This window comes from Syngnathus typhle, linkage group LG14, assembly GCF_033458585.1.
Source record: "Syngnathus typhle isolate RoL2023-S1 ecotype Sweden linkage group LG14, RoL_Styp_1.0, whole genome shotgun sequence".
Taxonomy (NCBI): Eukaryota; Metazoa; Chordata; class Actinopteri; order Syngnathiformes; family Syngnathidae; genus Syngnathus; species Syngnathus typhle.
In genome coordinates, this window is record NC_083751.1 from 11,255,685 (window position 1) to 11,272,535 (window position 16,851).

At 44.0% G+C, this 16,851-nt stretch overlaps 1 protein-coding gene across 1 annotated transcript; it reads right to left on the reverse strand.

The window, feature by feature from the left end:
* Positions 1 to 32: 32 nt before the first annotated feature.
* On the reverse strand, positions 33 to 4,172 carry LOC133167161 (leucine-rich repeat-containing protein 24-like). Its single transcript, XM_061297749.1, has 2 exons — positions 3,187 to 4,172; positions 33 to 601 (listed from the first exon to the last, which is right to left on the reverse strand). Exons 1-2 carry the CDS (start codon positions 3,328 to 3,330, stop codon positions 251 to 253), a joined length of 495 nt encoding a protein of 164 aa, XP_061153733.1. The 5' UTR covers positions 3,331 to 4,172; the 3' UTR covers positions 33 to 250.
* Positions 4,173 to 16,851: the final 12,679 nt, after the last annotated feature.

Genomic DNA, 16,851 nt, shown 5'->3' on the forward strand with positions numbered 1-16,851 from the left:
ACAGCCGTTGTCATCACCAAACGATGTCAGGTGACCCTCCATCTTTCGCTGCTATTTTCAAAGGACAAGCCCGGTTTGTCTGCAAAATTCTATTTTCTCTTGCTCACTTTCCAAAGAAGACGAGTACGAAGGAGAAGCACATGCGCCAGTACACGAAAGTCCAGAAAGCTGCTCAGTGTTTGTCCAAGGAGTTCCGATAAAAGCACAGCCATCGGGTCACAGTGTCGGCCTGTATTCAGCAGTTGATCTCTTAGGCCGTCAGAGAGTCCACAAACAAGCCGGCGTGGTTGACAAAGACCCCCTCGCCCTCTAGCGTCATGACCGGCTCCGCCTCGCCACCCTCGCCAGCAATTCTTCGCGCGGTCTGAATGTCGCTGTCCGCCTCAGCGGTGGGGAGCGAGGGGCTGGGAGGTGGGCCGGTTGCCAAGGAGCCAGAGGGGCCGCCGGCGTCAGGGGGGGCAGCGGGCAGGGCCGGTGGCAACACGGGTTTGGCACGGTTCAGGATGAACATCTCGTGGCCACGCTCGTCCCGGAACTCTTCCAGCTGGGCGAACGTGGTCGGCCCGTCCGAGTAGTCGTTCAGGTAAAGGATGCTCTCCTCCTGACGCACAACAACAATTTGAACTTCAACCGCGCATTCTTGCAGTCTCTTTGAAGACAAACCAAACAGCATTAGTCCTGCTAAAGTGAGAATTTCTAGGGGAAAAATGTTTACATTAAAAAACAATTGGGTGGAGAGGGGAAGAAAAAAAAGGTCTCACTATCACATCCTAAAAGTAAAAGTACAGTAATCCCTCGCTACATCGCGGTTCGTTTATTGCGGTTTCACTACATCGTGGATTTCTTTTTCCCAATTATTATTTTTTTTTAAAGTCAAAATAAAACTTCTAAATTGAGAAATTATGGCACAAACTTTTTATAAAAAAATGGTTATAATAAGAGTTGTAAAAACATATTTACAGTGTTGTACCTTGTTATAGAAAAATTGTTATAGTAATAAGAGTTCTAAAAACATATTTACAGTACGTTTTTTTTCCATGTATAATGCGCAAAATTTAACTAATTTATTGTCCTATAATCTGGGGTGCGCATTATACATGAGTACAAAAAAAAATTAAAATTCTTCTCTTTTTTTTTTTTTTTTTAAATCCGGCTATGATACGGAGGCCGCCATTACAGATGCGCTTTCTTCTCTGCTGTTCACTTCAAACACGCTCCATACGAACACAATGCTCTCGTATCAGACGCTTGCTCGATCACCTGCTCGTTTGCTGTCACAATGTACCCTACACAAATCCGAAACATTTCTTCGCTATCGAGTTTGCTAGCACATGCGCAGTGATACTGACCGGCAGAATAACATCCGGTTGTTCCCAAAGATGATATTTTTTCTGAAATAATTTTACGTTTACGGATTTAAGTAGGAGTCAAAATTTGGGTGCGTATTATACATGGGTACAGGCTTTTTTCCAGCATCAACATGCCATTTTTAGTATCATACATGGGGGCGCATTATACATGGAAAATCCCGGTAAATAACTCTCTCTGGGTTCTTCATAGAAAAAAAAGCCATTAGCCAAAAAACGGTATGTACACTTGTACCCTGTTGTAAAAAAAATTATAATGATAAAAGTTGTTCTAGAATTCTCCATGTTATTTATGTTATTCAGCCGTGCTTTGATTTGAGGTAGGGTGATTTATTTTGAAGGCCGTTTTCAGGCGATACCACTTCCTATTTTAAATTCGTGTACATACCGTAATTTTCGGATTATAAATAGTTTTTTTTTTTCATAGTTTGAGTGGGGGGGGCGACTTATACTCAGGAGCGACTTATATGTTTTATTTTCACACATTTTTACTTCATCATTAACACATCACTTACAAGTATAGTTGACCACTTCACATGTTATTTTTAGTATAGTTGATCACGTCACATGCTTTGATATCTTTATCCTGAACATATTCAAAACATGAAAAATAGAGAGAAAAAAATCTAATAAGGTAATTAACACTTTAAAGCACCATATCCTCTGGACATGTCCTCTGTCACCAGGATGACATAAAAGACGAGAAATTTGATCGATGGATTTAATGATTTGGAGTGACACAAATGGTTTGATAATATTGTTGTTTATGTGATAGTTATTTAAAATATAGTTTATATATCGTTGTATGGGCCTGTGGAATAATTTGAACTGCGGCGCGGGACGCGGCATTGTTGACAAAGGACGATCGATGGATTTAATGAATTGGAGTGACACAGATGGTTTTATAAACGTGTTATTTATGTAATGTTTTTTTTTAAGTAACTGAATGTTAAGTCAGGCCCGTTCTCAGCTCCTCGTTTGTGTTTGTCACGTTAGCATACCGTATTGTTTAGCCTGTTGTTGCTCGTTCATGTCTGTTCTAACCCTAACCCTAACCCCTAACCCTAACCCTAATCCAACAGGATTTTGTCGAATAAATTGCCCCCCAAAATGCGACTTATACTCCGGAGCGACTTATATATGTTTTTTTTCCCCATTTTTGGGCATTTTATGGCTGGTGCGATTTATACTCCGGAGCGATTTATAGTCCGAAAATTACGGTATGTCGGTTACAGTGGTACAGGAGTCATTGACGACGTAAGTGGGTCTCCTAACATGAGAAATTAACGATCACGTGTCTAACCTTTAGAACAATGTAGTATTGCGCCAAATGTTCGTTTACATTACTTTAGAGGTCCGTTTTCGCGTGTTAGCACGATCGCGAATTAGCATCTTTCCGCTAACTCATTAGCCTGCCCAGTACTTCTTAACATGTTACACGCACACACGTATATCATTTTCAATATTTATACAGAATTTTCTGTATGTTATTTATACTATTAATGTATTATTTACATGTTTGAAACAATTAATGTTCTAATAATAATAATAATATATGCACTTAAATGGTTTCATATACATTTATTGACACACAGAAAATGTACAGATAAAAAAAAAATGTACAGATGGGAGGGTGACCGTACTTCGCGGATTTCACTTATCGCGGGTGGTTTTTTGAACCAATTATCTGCGATAAACGAGGGATTACTGTATTTCCTGATGCAAAAATTCAAACTTCACAACAAAAGCGATGCCTCTTCGGCAAGAAAAAAGGGCAATTTGTCCTAAGCCTGTTGCAATCCTGCGGGTGCGCGCTTACCTTGTTCGCAGCGTGCTGGTCCTTGTGTTCTCGCAGTCGTCGGCTGTAGATCATGGCGACCAGCAGCAGCGCGGTGAGCACCAGCAGCGAGATGCCGGCGGCGATGGCCATCTGCGTGGCAGCGGCCAGTGCGCCAAAGGCCATGCTGCCCAGAGCGTAGAGAGGCTCCTGGCTCACCTCACCGCCGCCACTCCGCAGGCGCGGCCACACCGGCGTGTCGAGGGGCGCCGCCTGCGCCCAGCCGGCCCAGATAGACGAGGACGAAGAGTTGATGGCGAGCTGGAAGGTGACCCGCACTGTGCCGCCCGCGTTCCAGGCCTCGCACTCGTACACGCCGGCATGTGCCACCGTCACGTTGCTGAGTGTCAGGGTTTTCCAAAACTATCTTGATCATATGATTATGTTGGAATGTATGTAACCAGTAATGAATAACCTTGGTAGATCAGTTTTATGCTTATGTTGGTGTGTAACCAGTAATAAATAACCTAGCTTGTTCCATCCTACACAATGTCGTAAAACATCCCCTGCCCTGATAATCTAGAGGTCAAGGGCCTTTTTTACTTGTCTATTCAGTCCACTGTCACCCCCACCCTTTTTCTCCTAATAAAGATGGTCTTGTGGGAAGCGAGAGTCAGACGTCATTCGATCATTGCTGTACGCACAGTGACGAATGGACTCTCCGCCTGCAGGTGCCCAAAACGACTAACTTGTCTCCAAGTGGTTCTTGCAAAATAAGTTAGAGTGAGCACCACCCTAACATTTTGGTGCCGAAACCCGGGACCCTCATACCCACCTTCTGACTGACGGAGGAAGACGTGCTGCATTGTCGACAAGCCAGCGTCCATTAGGAGGACCTGGAAAAGAAAGTCCTGGGAAGAGAACTTCTTCGCTGGGCCAGCATCTTAGGTCTGCCTTCGTCTGACAGAAGTGGTTTGGCGGGACCCGGCGATGCAACGAACCAGGAGACACGTAAGTTAAAAAAAGAAAATAATAATAATAATAATAATAATAAAATAAAATATATATATATTTTTTTTAAAAAGCGCTGATACAGCTTTGGTTTGTCCGAGCTATGAGACACGGCTTTGGTTTGTCCGAGCTATGAGATTCAGCTTTGGTTTGTCCGAGCTATGAGATTCAGCTTTGGTTTGTCCGAGCTATGAGATTCAGCTTTGGTTTGTCCGAGCTATGAGATTCAGCTTTGGTTTGTCCGAGCTATGAGATTCAGCTTTGGTTTGTCCGAGCTATGAGATTCAGCTTTGGTTTGTCCGAGCTATGAGATTCAGCTTTGGTTTGTCCGAGCTATGAGATACAGCTTTGGTTTTTCCAAGCTAGGAAACAGCTGGGATTCTAGTCCTAGTGGAAGGAACGGGCTAAGAAAAAACAGAGTTTTTTTTCTTAATTGAAGGAGGGCGTAGATTCTCTTTTTGTCCGTTTTTCCAAGCTGTTTGGAAGGGTTTTTCATCCATCCTGGATAGGCCTAAAAATAAAAAAGCGCTGGAGTTTGTGTGATTGAGAGTGACTGGTAGGATAAATTGACTAAATAGCAGTTCTAGCATTGATCCACGAAAATAATACAGGCTAGTAATTGTTCAAAGGTCAATTTAAACTTGCATTGAGGATCCTCAAAGAAAAAGAATAAATTAAAAAATAATAATAATTAATAATAATAATAATAATTGTATAAACCTAAAATACCAAATTAAGATGGGAAATAAAAACGATAAATCTCTAGCTCTTGAAGGAGATGAGTTCATGGCGAGTAGATTTCTTGATTGTATGTAATACATGCTGAAGTGGAAAAAGAAAAGAGAGAGAGTTGAATTGTGCTAGACTGTGGTTGAAAGCTTCACAAGAGAGAAGAGAATAAATCCAAAAGACAAAAGACAGAAAGTTGAAAAGTGCTGCGACCATGTTTGTCAGGCCGGAAGACAATGAGGCCACGGCTCCAGCCGCAGCTCAAGCAGAAGAGCAAGAGAGACATTCCGCTCGTGTGCAAAACTTGTATACAACAACTATGCAGTGGGACAGGCATGCTGAAAAAGTTATCCGAAAAGGCAAATGTTCTGATGTATTTCATCTAGATGATGATAATGATCTAAATGAAGATACAACGATCTTCTCCCAAAGTTCCCAAAGGGGAGAGGAAGAGAGAGAGACCAACAAGGCCGAAGGCCACCATATAATTCAAAACCCCCATCAGATTTTGACAACTGTTGGAACTGTGGGAAACGTGGACACTGGTCAAGAGAGTGTTTTAGGAAAAAAAAAAAAAAAAAAAGCGGTGGCAGAGGAAGAGGCAGAGGAAAAATTTAACATAAAAAATAAAACATTTACAGCATGACAAGCTTCCTCTCCTTTGACCCCTCATGCTAATACAGAGAAAGAAAGAATAGATGCCCATATGACAGCAAAACATGTCATTGTCAGATTATTGGAACATTTTCTGGATTATTAGAGCTCTTGTCCATGCAAGACGTATGACAATGCTGTTTGTATGCCCAATGACAAATGACCAGAGATCAAATTGTGTGTGTACACTAAAGTTCAAATTTGCAAATCAAGTGGTAAATAAATGCAACTTGCTTCTAGAAGATAAATGAAAAATTAAAATGTACTGTCCTTGTGTGCGTGGGCGGGACTAGCTCATGATCGACCACAGGAAATGGCCAGCCTGTGACGAATCATTTGTGCTGGGACCTGCCCTACGCGCGCGAGAGCTGTGCATGTGTGTTAAAATGATGAAGATTGGCTAAACTTTTAGTGTAAAGAAATTTGTTAGATTGTGGTCTATCCAATTTGCACCGCAGAACAGAAACGATTTGGAAAGATAAAAATGAGAGGAAAAGAGAAAAATGTGTTTGCGAGCAGAAATTTATCCACACTAGTGCATGTTAAGTGTTCAGCCCTCATGAGAAATTTGAAAAAGAAACGACAGAACATGCTTTCAGGAATTGGAAGAAGCAAAATTGTGAATTTAAGACATTGCAATGCTACATTTAATAGGAATAATTGATTGATGGTGTTATAAAATTATACAAGCTGCTATATGCGAGCTAAATCTGAGAAATTGAGTTCGTTAAATCTAAAAGCAAAGAAAAATTCAGATTAATTTGCCAGTAGTTTTTTGAGTTGAGTTTTTTTGGGATTGGTGGATTGTTCTATCAGGAACCTTGAGTTGAAAATGGTATATGGATGTTGTGTGGTGAGCTTGGATGAATTGAGACCAATGTGATGGTAAGACTCCTTTTTGGAGACTGTGTGTGAGATGCAAATGAGCATTGATGAATGATTGCCTTGAATGATAGGAAAATACAGGTTGAATGGTTGAAGCTGTTGGCGACTACTATGGAAAATTAGTAGAGCGACTTTGCTGAAAGAGTGGTTTTGAGTAAGTTGAATGCTAAAATGAAAAACATAGCTTTTGGATTAATGATTAACTAGAGAAAAAATTGGAGAACCAGTAACACATGCAGAAGATGTGTGAACTGGGAAATTGAGAAGCGTTTTGAAAAAAAAGTCAAATTAAATGATGGAATCATATGTAGTAAAGAACACGTTCTCCCAAAACGTTTGTCAAGGTGTGTGGCATGGGCGTTGCCAAGCCTCAGAAGGAGGGAGTGAATAGGACAGATAGTGGAAGATAGTAATAATACAAACCTTTACGACATATGGATTTTCTAATACATTTAGTGTCATACTGTGGTAAAATTCTATTCTGGTATCATGCAATGTATATCTCACTAGTAAGCCTAAGTGTGACCGGGTCATGTTTCGGGTCAGGTTCGTGCGGGATTGTTTGGGCCTTGGTCCATGATCTCATTGGCACGAGACATCTGGTTTCCATTAACAACTGACAAGATATGCACCCGAGTGAGGAAAGGGAGGCTAACTCATAAATAATGAGGAGATATTGGGAGTAATCTGTTGGTCCTTTCTTTAAGACCCTTCCTGGTGCAGATAGGTTAGCAACAAGAGAGATTTAGAGGTTCAACAGAAAGACAGTTAAAAGAAAACAACATTATTAATTTGGATAGTTGCGGGCTAACAGGAGCATGAGAAAGAAGAGCTAAGAAGCGGGATCCAATTTGATCAGGGAGATTGGAAATTCACAACACCATATTCTAAGTCACATTTTTGAGCAAGCATGACACAGGTAATAACGTTTGAGAGGTCAAGACATAGATCAGGGCTAGATGTGGAACGCAGACCTCGTTGAGTTAATTTTAAATAATGATACTGAAGACAATGTACTGTCTCATTAAATAGGAACTATAGACAGAACGTAGCTCGAAAATAGGATGAGTTGCAGGACTTACAATATAAAGACGAGATCGCTGTTACTAGGAGAATTTGAAGTTTGGTAAACAAACATTACTAGTGAATGGATGGCAGCAGCTACATTTGGAGATAGTCTTACAAGTTTGATGTCCCAGTCTGTCACTCTCAGTGCCAGGATCCCTGAAAACTCAATCCCGAGACTCTGCCTGCAGCCATGGACGTCTACAAAACGGTGCCTGGCATTGAGGCACCTTTGACCTTTGGCAAGGACAAAGAAAGACTGTTGTTGTACTTGTAGGGGGGCAAGTACACTCTGGAAGAAAGACGACATCCTCGGGGACGAAAAAAGACAGTGAGAAGTGGAGGAACTCACAATGTTGAAGAAAAAATGGACATTTGAACAATGGACTCATTCGAGAGTGATGGATGTGTTGGCTCTGAAGCAACAACAAAAGAACACCATCTTGAGAGGGTGAGGTGCGGCAAAAGATATGGACTTGAAATGTCCAACGACCAAATCGCACTCCGTGCTGAAACTTCGTGGGGCTTGGGGTAGAGTGGACAGGAGCTTCATTGTGCACTGGGTTTGACAGAACTGAGGAGATTTGATAAAAATTTAATAATGCGTAGAGCTACAGAGAGAAGCATCATGGTCAGAGATTGAACAGATTGGACAAAACAAATAGGCTAAAACGGAGAGAAACAAGAGCGAGATCTGATGTTTTGGCTCATCAGGCATAAGAAGTAGAAATTGAGTTAGATACATTTTAGAATAGGACATTTGGACTAAAGTGAATTCAGTCAAGAGGAAGCTAGGTTGCTCAATGTACCTACTCAATAAAATAGTAAGTTCGTTGCACCACAGTGGAGTTTGGGTGGTCAAAAAGTTGGATACGTTCAATTTTTGACTTTCACACAATCATGCATAGGAGTCGCACAAGGCGACAGTTAACAAGACAATGACTGCAATAGGGATCACTTACGACTGCACCGACATGGAAAAGTAGAAGCAAGGGAGTTGAGTAAGGGATTATATGCAGAACAGTCCGCTATACAGTTACCAATAGGAGGTTCTATCAAAAGAAGCTACATGAGAGATGTATAGAATCCCTTTGTCTGTGCTCTGTGTTTGTGCGTAATCTCTGTAAAGTTGTGTCAGGCTGTTGTTGTTTGTCTGAGCCTTGGGTGCGCGCTCGGTGTGTGTGCGTTTATGTGCACAACCTGTGTGTGTGCGAACGTGTTAGGAAGAAGACGGCATGAATAAGGGAATCTCCTTTAAGACAGGAGGCAATAAATGGGAAAGCCCCTGTCATGAACGGTCTTTGGTTAGGAGGAATCATTAGGAAGTGCTCAAACTCTTCTTTCAAACACTCCTATCTGCCTCGTTAAAAAGGGCATTACAATTGACTACAAGAGTTGCAAAAAGCAGATGAAGAACATAGGTAGCATGATCAGGGCCCTCAGGCTGAAGGATGTGTCAAATGCAAATTTACTGCCGCCTGATCTTTCCTCCTCACAGGTCGACAACCCCATCAATCCAGGAGACTGGGTCTACATCAAGGTCATCAAAAGAAAGAACTGGGCCAGCCATGGTGGGAGGGACCATTCCAAGTCTTGCTGACTATCCCCCTCCGCAGTGAAGATCGCTGAACGACCCAGCTGGATTCACCTTAGCCACTGCAAGCTACGAGGAGTGCTGGACCCCTCATTTCGGGACGGTGGCAAAGTCTGCGAACAACGATCCCAACTCCGCTAGGCGGGGGGATGTCTCGGTGTTCCTGTCATCTTGGTAGCAACGGGGCTCCACATGCCAGGTGGATCCTCTGCTGCGTTGTGGTTGGAGCATGCTATAGTCTATGGACACATCTGAACAGACCAAGTGATAATGTTGACCGTGGGAAACGATGGTCACACGATGAGAACTTTGAGGACTGGTCATGAGACCCCAGAAACCCATACGAGACCCCAGAAACCCATACGAAACCAACGCTTGGTACCGGTATGTGAAGGTCACTGTGGGAGCGCACACACAGGAGGGATGTTATCTGTGTTTCCAAAAACTCCCCTTGCTCCACACAAGTTCACTTGGAGGCCAGAGCAATGAATGTCACTGAAGCGAAATGTATGGCATCCATGGGAGGAGATTGATATCAACACCGTACTGTCAGTCAGTGAAGCTACCCCTACCGCCCTGGAGTGAATCTGTGATCAAACTATTTTGGATTAATCCCAATGTGACTGTTGGAGGACGACAGATGCCACAAGTGGCCTAAACCAGGACGCTACCTGGAATGGACTACACGTGTTTCATCCAAGAAAACAAGACCCACGGATGCATTCACGACAACTGCTCTCCAGGAGGGAACTGGATGGGAGCTTTGGACATCACCGCTGTGTGCCAGGATGGGAGAGCCATTTCAAGGTGTAAGGGCTCTCCTGCCAACATGGCTGTACCATTGGACGGGTCCTACTTCATTCGGAACGGATCGTGGCTTTATTTATATTTTCTTATTGATAGCATTCTGGTCGCCTAAGGCAGAGGGGCCGTGTGAGACTTTTCCTGCGATTTAACATCGGCCAGCAGGTTTTTAGATCACACAATAAGTTTAATCTGGAGTATTGAGGAAAGTCCTCATCTTCACTGGAAGTTGTTGCTATCATTGTTTGTTGTTTTTGTCATGTTTCACCCTACACGCTCCCCAGCCCATTCGCTGTCATCTCAGTTTTTTTTATTGATTTTTTTTATTACTGTTTTTACTATTCTTCTTTATATTTTCTTACTTATGTTTTATTGATCTGGTTCACATAATCGTATGATAAAACAGGAGGGAGATGTCAAGGTTTTCCAAAACTATCTTGATCATATGATTATGTTGGAATGTATGTAACCAGTAATGAATAACCTTGGTAGATTAGTTTTATGCTTATGTTGGTGTGTAACCAGTAATAAATAACCTAGCTTGTTCCATCCTACACAATGTCGTAAAACATCCCCTGCCCTGATAATCTAGAGGTCAAGGGCCTTTTTTACTTGTCTATTCAGTCCACTGTCACCCCCACCCTTTTTCTCCTAATAAAGATGGTCTTGTGGGAAGCGAGAGTCAGACGTCATTCGATCATTGCTGTACGCACAGTGACGAATGGACTCTCCGCCTGCAGGTGCCCAAAACGACTAACTTGTCTCCGAGTGGTTCTTGCAAAATAAGTTAGAGTGAGCACCACCCTAACACTGAGGAAGAGCATCCCACTGCCCGTGTCGGGGTCAAAGTGGGAGGCGCTCTCGTCGCTCTTCTGCACGTGTGCCCGGCCGCCCTCCGATGGCTCCGTCCCGCTGCCCGCTCCTCGGACCCCGCCGCCCAGGTCGTGCACCAGCCCTCGGGGCACCGGTGGTGAGGCCTTGTCCGAAGATGCCTTCCTCCATGTCACCTGCAGGGGGCACGCTGGGGCAAGTCAACTCAAAGAAGTGGCCCGTTTCAAACTGGAAGTTAGAGCATTCAACATTGGTTTTCTTAAATACGAATGACTTTGTTGTATACTTATTGCCCCCCCGGCTGGGCGCCTGCACATTGGGGTTCACCCCGGTGAACGAGAGGGTAGCCTCCCTCCACCTTCGGGTGGGGGGACGGGTCCTGACTGTTGTTTGTGTCTATGCACCAAACGGCAGCTCAGAGTACCCACCCTTCTTGGAGTCCGTGGAGGAAGTGCTGGAGAGCGCTCCTTCTGGGGACTCCATCGTTCTACTGGGTGACTTCAATGCTCACGTGGGCAATGACAGTGAGACCTGGAAGGGCGTGATTGGGAGGAACGGCCCCACGATCTGAACCCGAGCGGTGTTCTATTATTGGACTTCTGTGCTCGACACGGATTTTCTATAATGAACACCATGTTCAAACATAAGGGTGTTCATGTGTGCACTTGGCACCAGGACACCCTAGGCCACAGTTCGATGATCGACTTTGTAGACGTGTCATCGGATTTGCGGCCGCATATTTTGGACACGCGGGCGAAGAGAGGGGCGGAGCTGTCAACTGATCACCACCTGGTAGTGGGTTGGCTCCGATGGTGGGGGAAGATGCCGGTCCGACCTGGCAGACCCAAACGCTCTGTGAGGGTCTGCTGGGAACGTCTGGCGGAATCCCCTGTTAGGAAGAGCTTCAACTCCCACCTCCGGCAGAGCTTCTCCCATGTCCCGGGGGAGGCGGGGGACATTGAGTCCGAGTGGACCTTGTTCCGCGCCTCCATTGTTGAGGCGGCCGACCGGAGCTGTGACCGTATGGTCATTTGTGCCTGTCGTGGCGGCAATCCCCAAACTCGCTGGTGGACACCAGCGGTAAGGGATGCCGTCAAGCTGAAGAAGGAGTCCTATCGGGCCGTTTTGGCCTGCGGGACTCCGGAGGCAGCTGACAGGTACCGGGTGGCCAAGCGGAACGCGGCTTCGGCGGTTGCTGAGGCAAAAACCCGGGCGTGGGAGGAGTTTGGCGAGGCCATGGAGAATGACTTCCGGACGGCTTCGAGGAAATTCTGGTCCACCATCTGGCGTCTCAGGAGGGAGAAGCAGTGCAACGTCAACACTGTTTACAGTGGAGATGGCGTGCTGCTGACCTCGACTCGGGACGATGTGTGTCGGTGGGGATAATACTTCGAACACCTCCTCAATTCCACCTACACGCCTTCCATTGTGGAAGCAGGGCCTGGGGACTCTGAGGCGGACTCTCCAATCTCTGGGGTCGAAGTCACTGAGGTAGTTAAAAAACTCCTCTGTGGCAAGGCCCCGGGGGTGGATGAGATCCGCCCGGATTTCTTAAGGGTTCTGGATGTTGTGGGGCTGTCATGGCTGACACGTCTCTACAACATCGCGTGGACATCGGGGACAGTGCCTCTGGATTGGCAGACTGGGGTGGTGGTTCCCCTCTTTAAGAAGGGAGACCGGAGGGTGTGTTCCAATTACAGGGGAATGACACTCCTCAGCCTCCTTGGTAAGGTCTATTCAGGGGTGCTGGAGAGGAGGGTCCGTCGGGAGGTCGAACCTCGGATTCAGTCCTGGCCGTGGAACAGTGGACCAGCTCTTCACCCTCAGCAGGATCCTCGAGGGTGCATGGGACTTCGCCCAACCAATCCATATGTGTTTTGTGGACTTGGAGAAGGCCTTTGACCGTGTCCCTCGGGAGGTTCTGTGGGGGGGTGCTTCGGGAGTACGGGGTACCGAGCCAACTGATAAGGGCGGTCAGGGTTAGGGTCCCTGTATCACCGATGCCAGAGTTTGGTCCGCATTTCCGGCAGTAAGTCGGATTCGTTCCCAGTGAGGGTGGGACTCCGCCAAGGCTGCCCTTTGTCACCGATTCTGTTCATAATTTTTATCTCACTGGAGCGGTTCGCAGCCGAGTGTGAAGCGGTCGGGATGAGGGTCAGCACCTCCAAATCCGAGTCCTTGGTCCTCGATCGGAAAAGGGAGGAATGCCCTCTCCGGATCGGGGATGAGATCCTGCCCCAAGTGGAGGAGTTTAAGTATCTTGGGGTCTTGTTCACGAGTGAGGGGAAGATGGAGCGCGAGATCGACAGGCGGATCGGTGCAGCGTCGGCAGTAATGCGGACTCTGTACCGGTCCGTCGTGGTAAAGAGAGAGCTGAGCTAAAAGGCAAAGCTCTCGATTTACGCTCCTACCCTCACCTATGGTCACGAGCTATGGGTCGTGACAGAAAGAACGAGATCCCGGATACAAGCGGCCGAAATGAGTTTTCTCCGCAGGATGTCCGGGCTCTCCATTAGAGATAAGGTGAGAAGTTTGGTCATCCGGGAGAGACTTGGAGTAGAGTCGCTTCTCCTCCACGTTGAGAGGAACCAGATGAGGTGGCTCGGGCATCTCATCAGGATGCTTCCTGGACGCCTCCCTGGGGAGGTGTTCCGGGCATGTCCCACCGGTAGGAGACCCTGGGGACGACCCAGGACGCGCTGGATAGAAATTCATGGCAAGCTTGCCACCTTTTTTCCCCTTCATAACATTTACCGTTTTTAAGTAATTAGCAAATTTGTGCCTTTTATTTCCCCATTCATTCTTAATGGAAATGTCAACCCGAGCCAGTTTCCTGTAGTGGGTTCGATTCCCACATTGGGCGTCATTAATTATTTTACTCTTTATTCTTCCCGCTTATCATTTTCAACGCTTATCATTTGTAACTAACATTCGCATTCAACATTCATTACATTAAGAAATTTCCACCACTTTGATTACGTATTCGCATTCAACAAACACATTCATTACATTAACCAAATTCAACCAGTATGTAGACAGGGACACAATTAGCTCGTGGGAAACACAAGTGATTCCAGTACACGAGCATCTTTCCCGAGTGGTATCAAAACCCGCGTCAGTTCGATTCCCACATTGGGCGCCATTATTTATTTTACTCTTTATCCTTCCCCTTATCATTTTCAACGCTTATCATTTGTACCTTTTTTGTAACATTTGTAACATTTCATTTTTAACGCTTATCATTTGTACCTTTTTGTAACATGTATTTGTAACATTTTCCCATTTATTTCACAACTATTTCTTTCCCTTTTCATTCTTCCCGCTCATCATTTTTAACGCTTAACGTTTCTAAATTAACATCTGCCTTCGCCTTCACACGCAATTTCTTCCGAAATTGCAATTCTAGTTGTGTGAAGGCGAAGGCCTTCACACATTGTTATTCTACTTTATTATTGTGTGAAGGCGAAGGCCTTCACACATTGTTATTCTACTTTATTATTGTGTGAAGGCGAAGGCCTTCACACATTGTTATTGTGTGAAGGCGAAGGCCTTCACACATTGTTATTCTACTTTATTATTATTATTTTTTTTATTCTTATTATTAAACAACTTATTCCTCCCACTTTTTTGACATCTAACTACTCCCACATGCTTCAACCGATTCACCTCGTTCAAACTTTCACACGTTCCAAAAATTCATGGCAAGCTTGCCACCTTTTTTCCCCTTCATAACATTTACCGTTTTTAAGTAATTAGCAAATTTGTGCCTTTTATTTCACCATTCATTCTTAATGGCAATGTCAACCCGAGCCAGTTTCCTGTAGTGGGTTCGATTCCCACATTGGGCGTCATTAATTATTTTACTCTTTATTCTTCCCGCTTATCATTTTCAACGCTTATCATTTGTAACTAACATTCGCATTCAACATTCATTACATTAAGCAATTTTCACCACTTTGATTACGCATTCGCATTCAACAAACACATTCATTACATTAACCAAATTCAACCGCTGTGAAAAAGGGACCCAATTAGCTCGTGGGAAACACAAGTGATTCCAGTACACGAGCATCTTTCCCGAGTGGTATCAAAACCCGCGTCAGTTCGATTCCCACATTGGGCGTCATTATTTATTTTACTCTTTATCCTTCCCGGTTATCATTTTCAACGGTTATCATTTGTAACTTTTGTCATTCGCATTCAACATTCATTACATTAAGCAATTTCCACCACTTTGATTACGCATTCGCATTCAACAAACACATTCATTACATTAACCAAATTCAACAGTTACTGAGGTAGGAACCTGATTAGCTCAGTTGGAAACACAATGGCAATGCCAACCTGCGCCAGTTTGCTGTAGTGGGTTCGATTCCCACTTTGGGCGTCATAAATTATTTTACTCTTTATTCTTCCCCCTTATCATTTGTACCTTTTTTGTAACATTTGTAACATTTCATTTTTAACGCTTATCATTTGTACCTTTTTGTAACATGTATTTGTAACATTTTCCCATTTATTTCACAATAATTTATTTCCCTTTTTATTCTCCCCGCTTATCATTTTTAACGCTTTTCATCGAAGCTATCGAAACCCGCGTGGGTTTTTCATGACACTAATTCAAGACATTTATTTCCTTAAATATTTTTGCCGCTTACCATTTGTAACTTTTTTTTAACATGTATTTGTAACATTTCCCCATTTATTTCACAATAATTTATTTCCCTTTTTATTCTTCCCGCTTATCATTTTTGATTTTATTTTAAATTGAGCACATCCCCCCATGCTTCCAAAGAAAATTGATTAGCTCAGTCGGTAGAGAAACATATTATTGACCTCAGTGTGGCGTGTTCGATCCCCACTTTTGGCAACAGTTTGTTTTTCCATCATTCATTTACCTTTTTATTTTTCACACTTATCGTTTTTCCCATTTATCCTAATATAATTTATTTGCCTTTTCGTTTTTCACTCTTATCATTTTCCCCATTTTAACGTGTAAAATAAAGACTGTGTGATAAAGCTTTGATTTCCAATGGTACACGAATGCAGCATCTGATAGCTCAGTGCTATCGATTACGCGCGCCTGTTTAGATTGCCTGCGGCTGACTAGACGTAAGTATATGTGGTGTCTTGGTGCGATATTAAGATAGACCCGCGACCATTTCCCCACCCGCCGCGACGGCATTTTTAAGTTTTGTGGCAGTGGAATAAAGCATTCATTTCCAACGGTACGCGAATGCATCATTTGTTATCTGCTCAGTGCTGTTGATTTGCACACCTGTTCGGATTGCCTGCGGCTGACCAGACGTAAGTAAATGTGGTGTCTTAGTGCAATATTAACAATTATAAGTGTTCAATTTACACGACGCTAACCCTAAACCCTAATGTACAAATAGATAAGCAGTTTCGCATTGCTGTTTTTGCGGTGTGGTGTAGACTTTTTGTCTCGTTTATACACTTGAGCTGGCAAACTTTGTTTGTGTGGATTAAGTTTTAGGTTTTGTGTATTGTCTGTCAAGATAGGACACGGCGCTAGGAGCAGTAAAGGACCACATTGAAACAAAAAAAACCCCACAAAGCTACGTTTTGACTTTTACAAGCATGTGGGTTTAGAAAGTAAAATGACGTTACATGTAAGCTAATGTTAGGCCAGGGGTGCCCAATACGTCGATCGCGATAGACCGGTCGATCGCCAAGCCACTATTGGTTGATCGCGTGATATCAATTGTTTTTCTCTGAGCCGCAACAAATGTTTCAGATTTGTGTACATTGTGACAGCAAACGAGCAGGTGATCTAGCAAGCGTCTGATGCGAGAGCATTGCGTTTGTATGGAGCATGTTTGAAGTGAACAGCAGAGACGAAAGGAACAAGGCAAAGTGTTGTGAAATAAAATATTACCTGTAATACGCATTTTGTTATTTGCTGATTGTATTAAATTATCACATTCATTGTCAGTCAAGAAGAGAAGAGGACTATTCGCATCCGATCCATAGAGCGCATGCGCAGTGATACTGCCTCCGTATGACGTCCAGTCCGCGATGGAGATTAAAAAACAAACAATATTGGACAATAACAAGGTTTCTGTTCCTGTCTTTGGTAATGTCACCCTGTCTTTTTGTTCCACTTCTTTGTC

Coding starts and splice junctions, on each gene's coding strand:
- LOC133167161 (XM_061297749.1), bottom strand. CDS start 3,330: ATGGCCTTTGGCGCACTGGCCGCTGCCACGCAGATGGCCATCGCCGCC. Junction 602..3,186: donor ACCAGCACGCTGCGAACAAG/GTAAGCGCGCAC, acceptor GTTGTGCGTCAG/GAGGAGAGCATCCTTTACCT.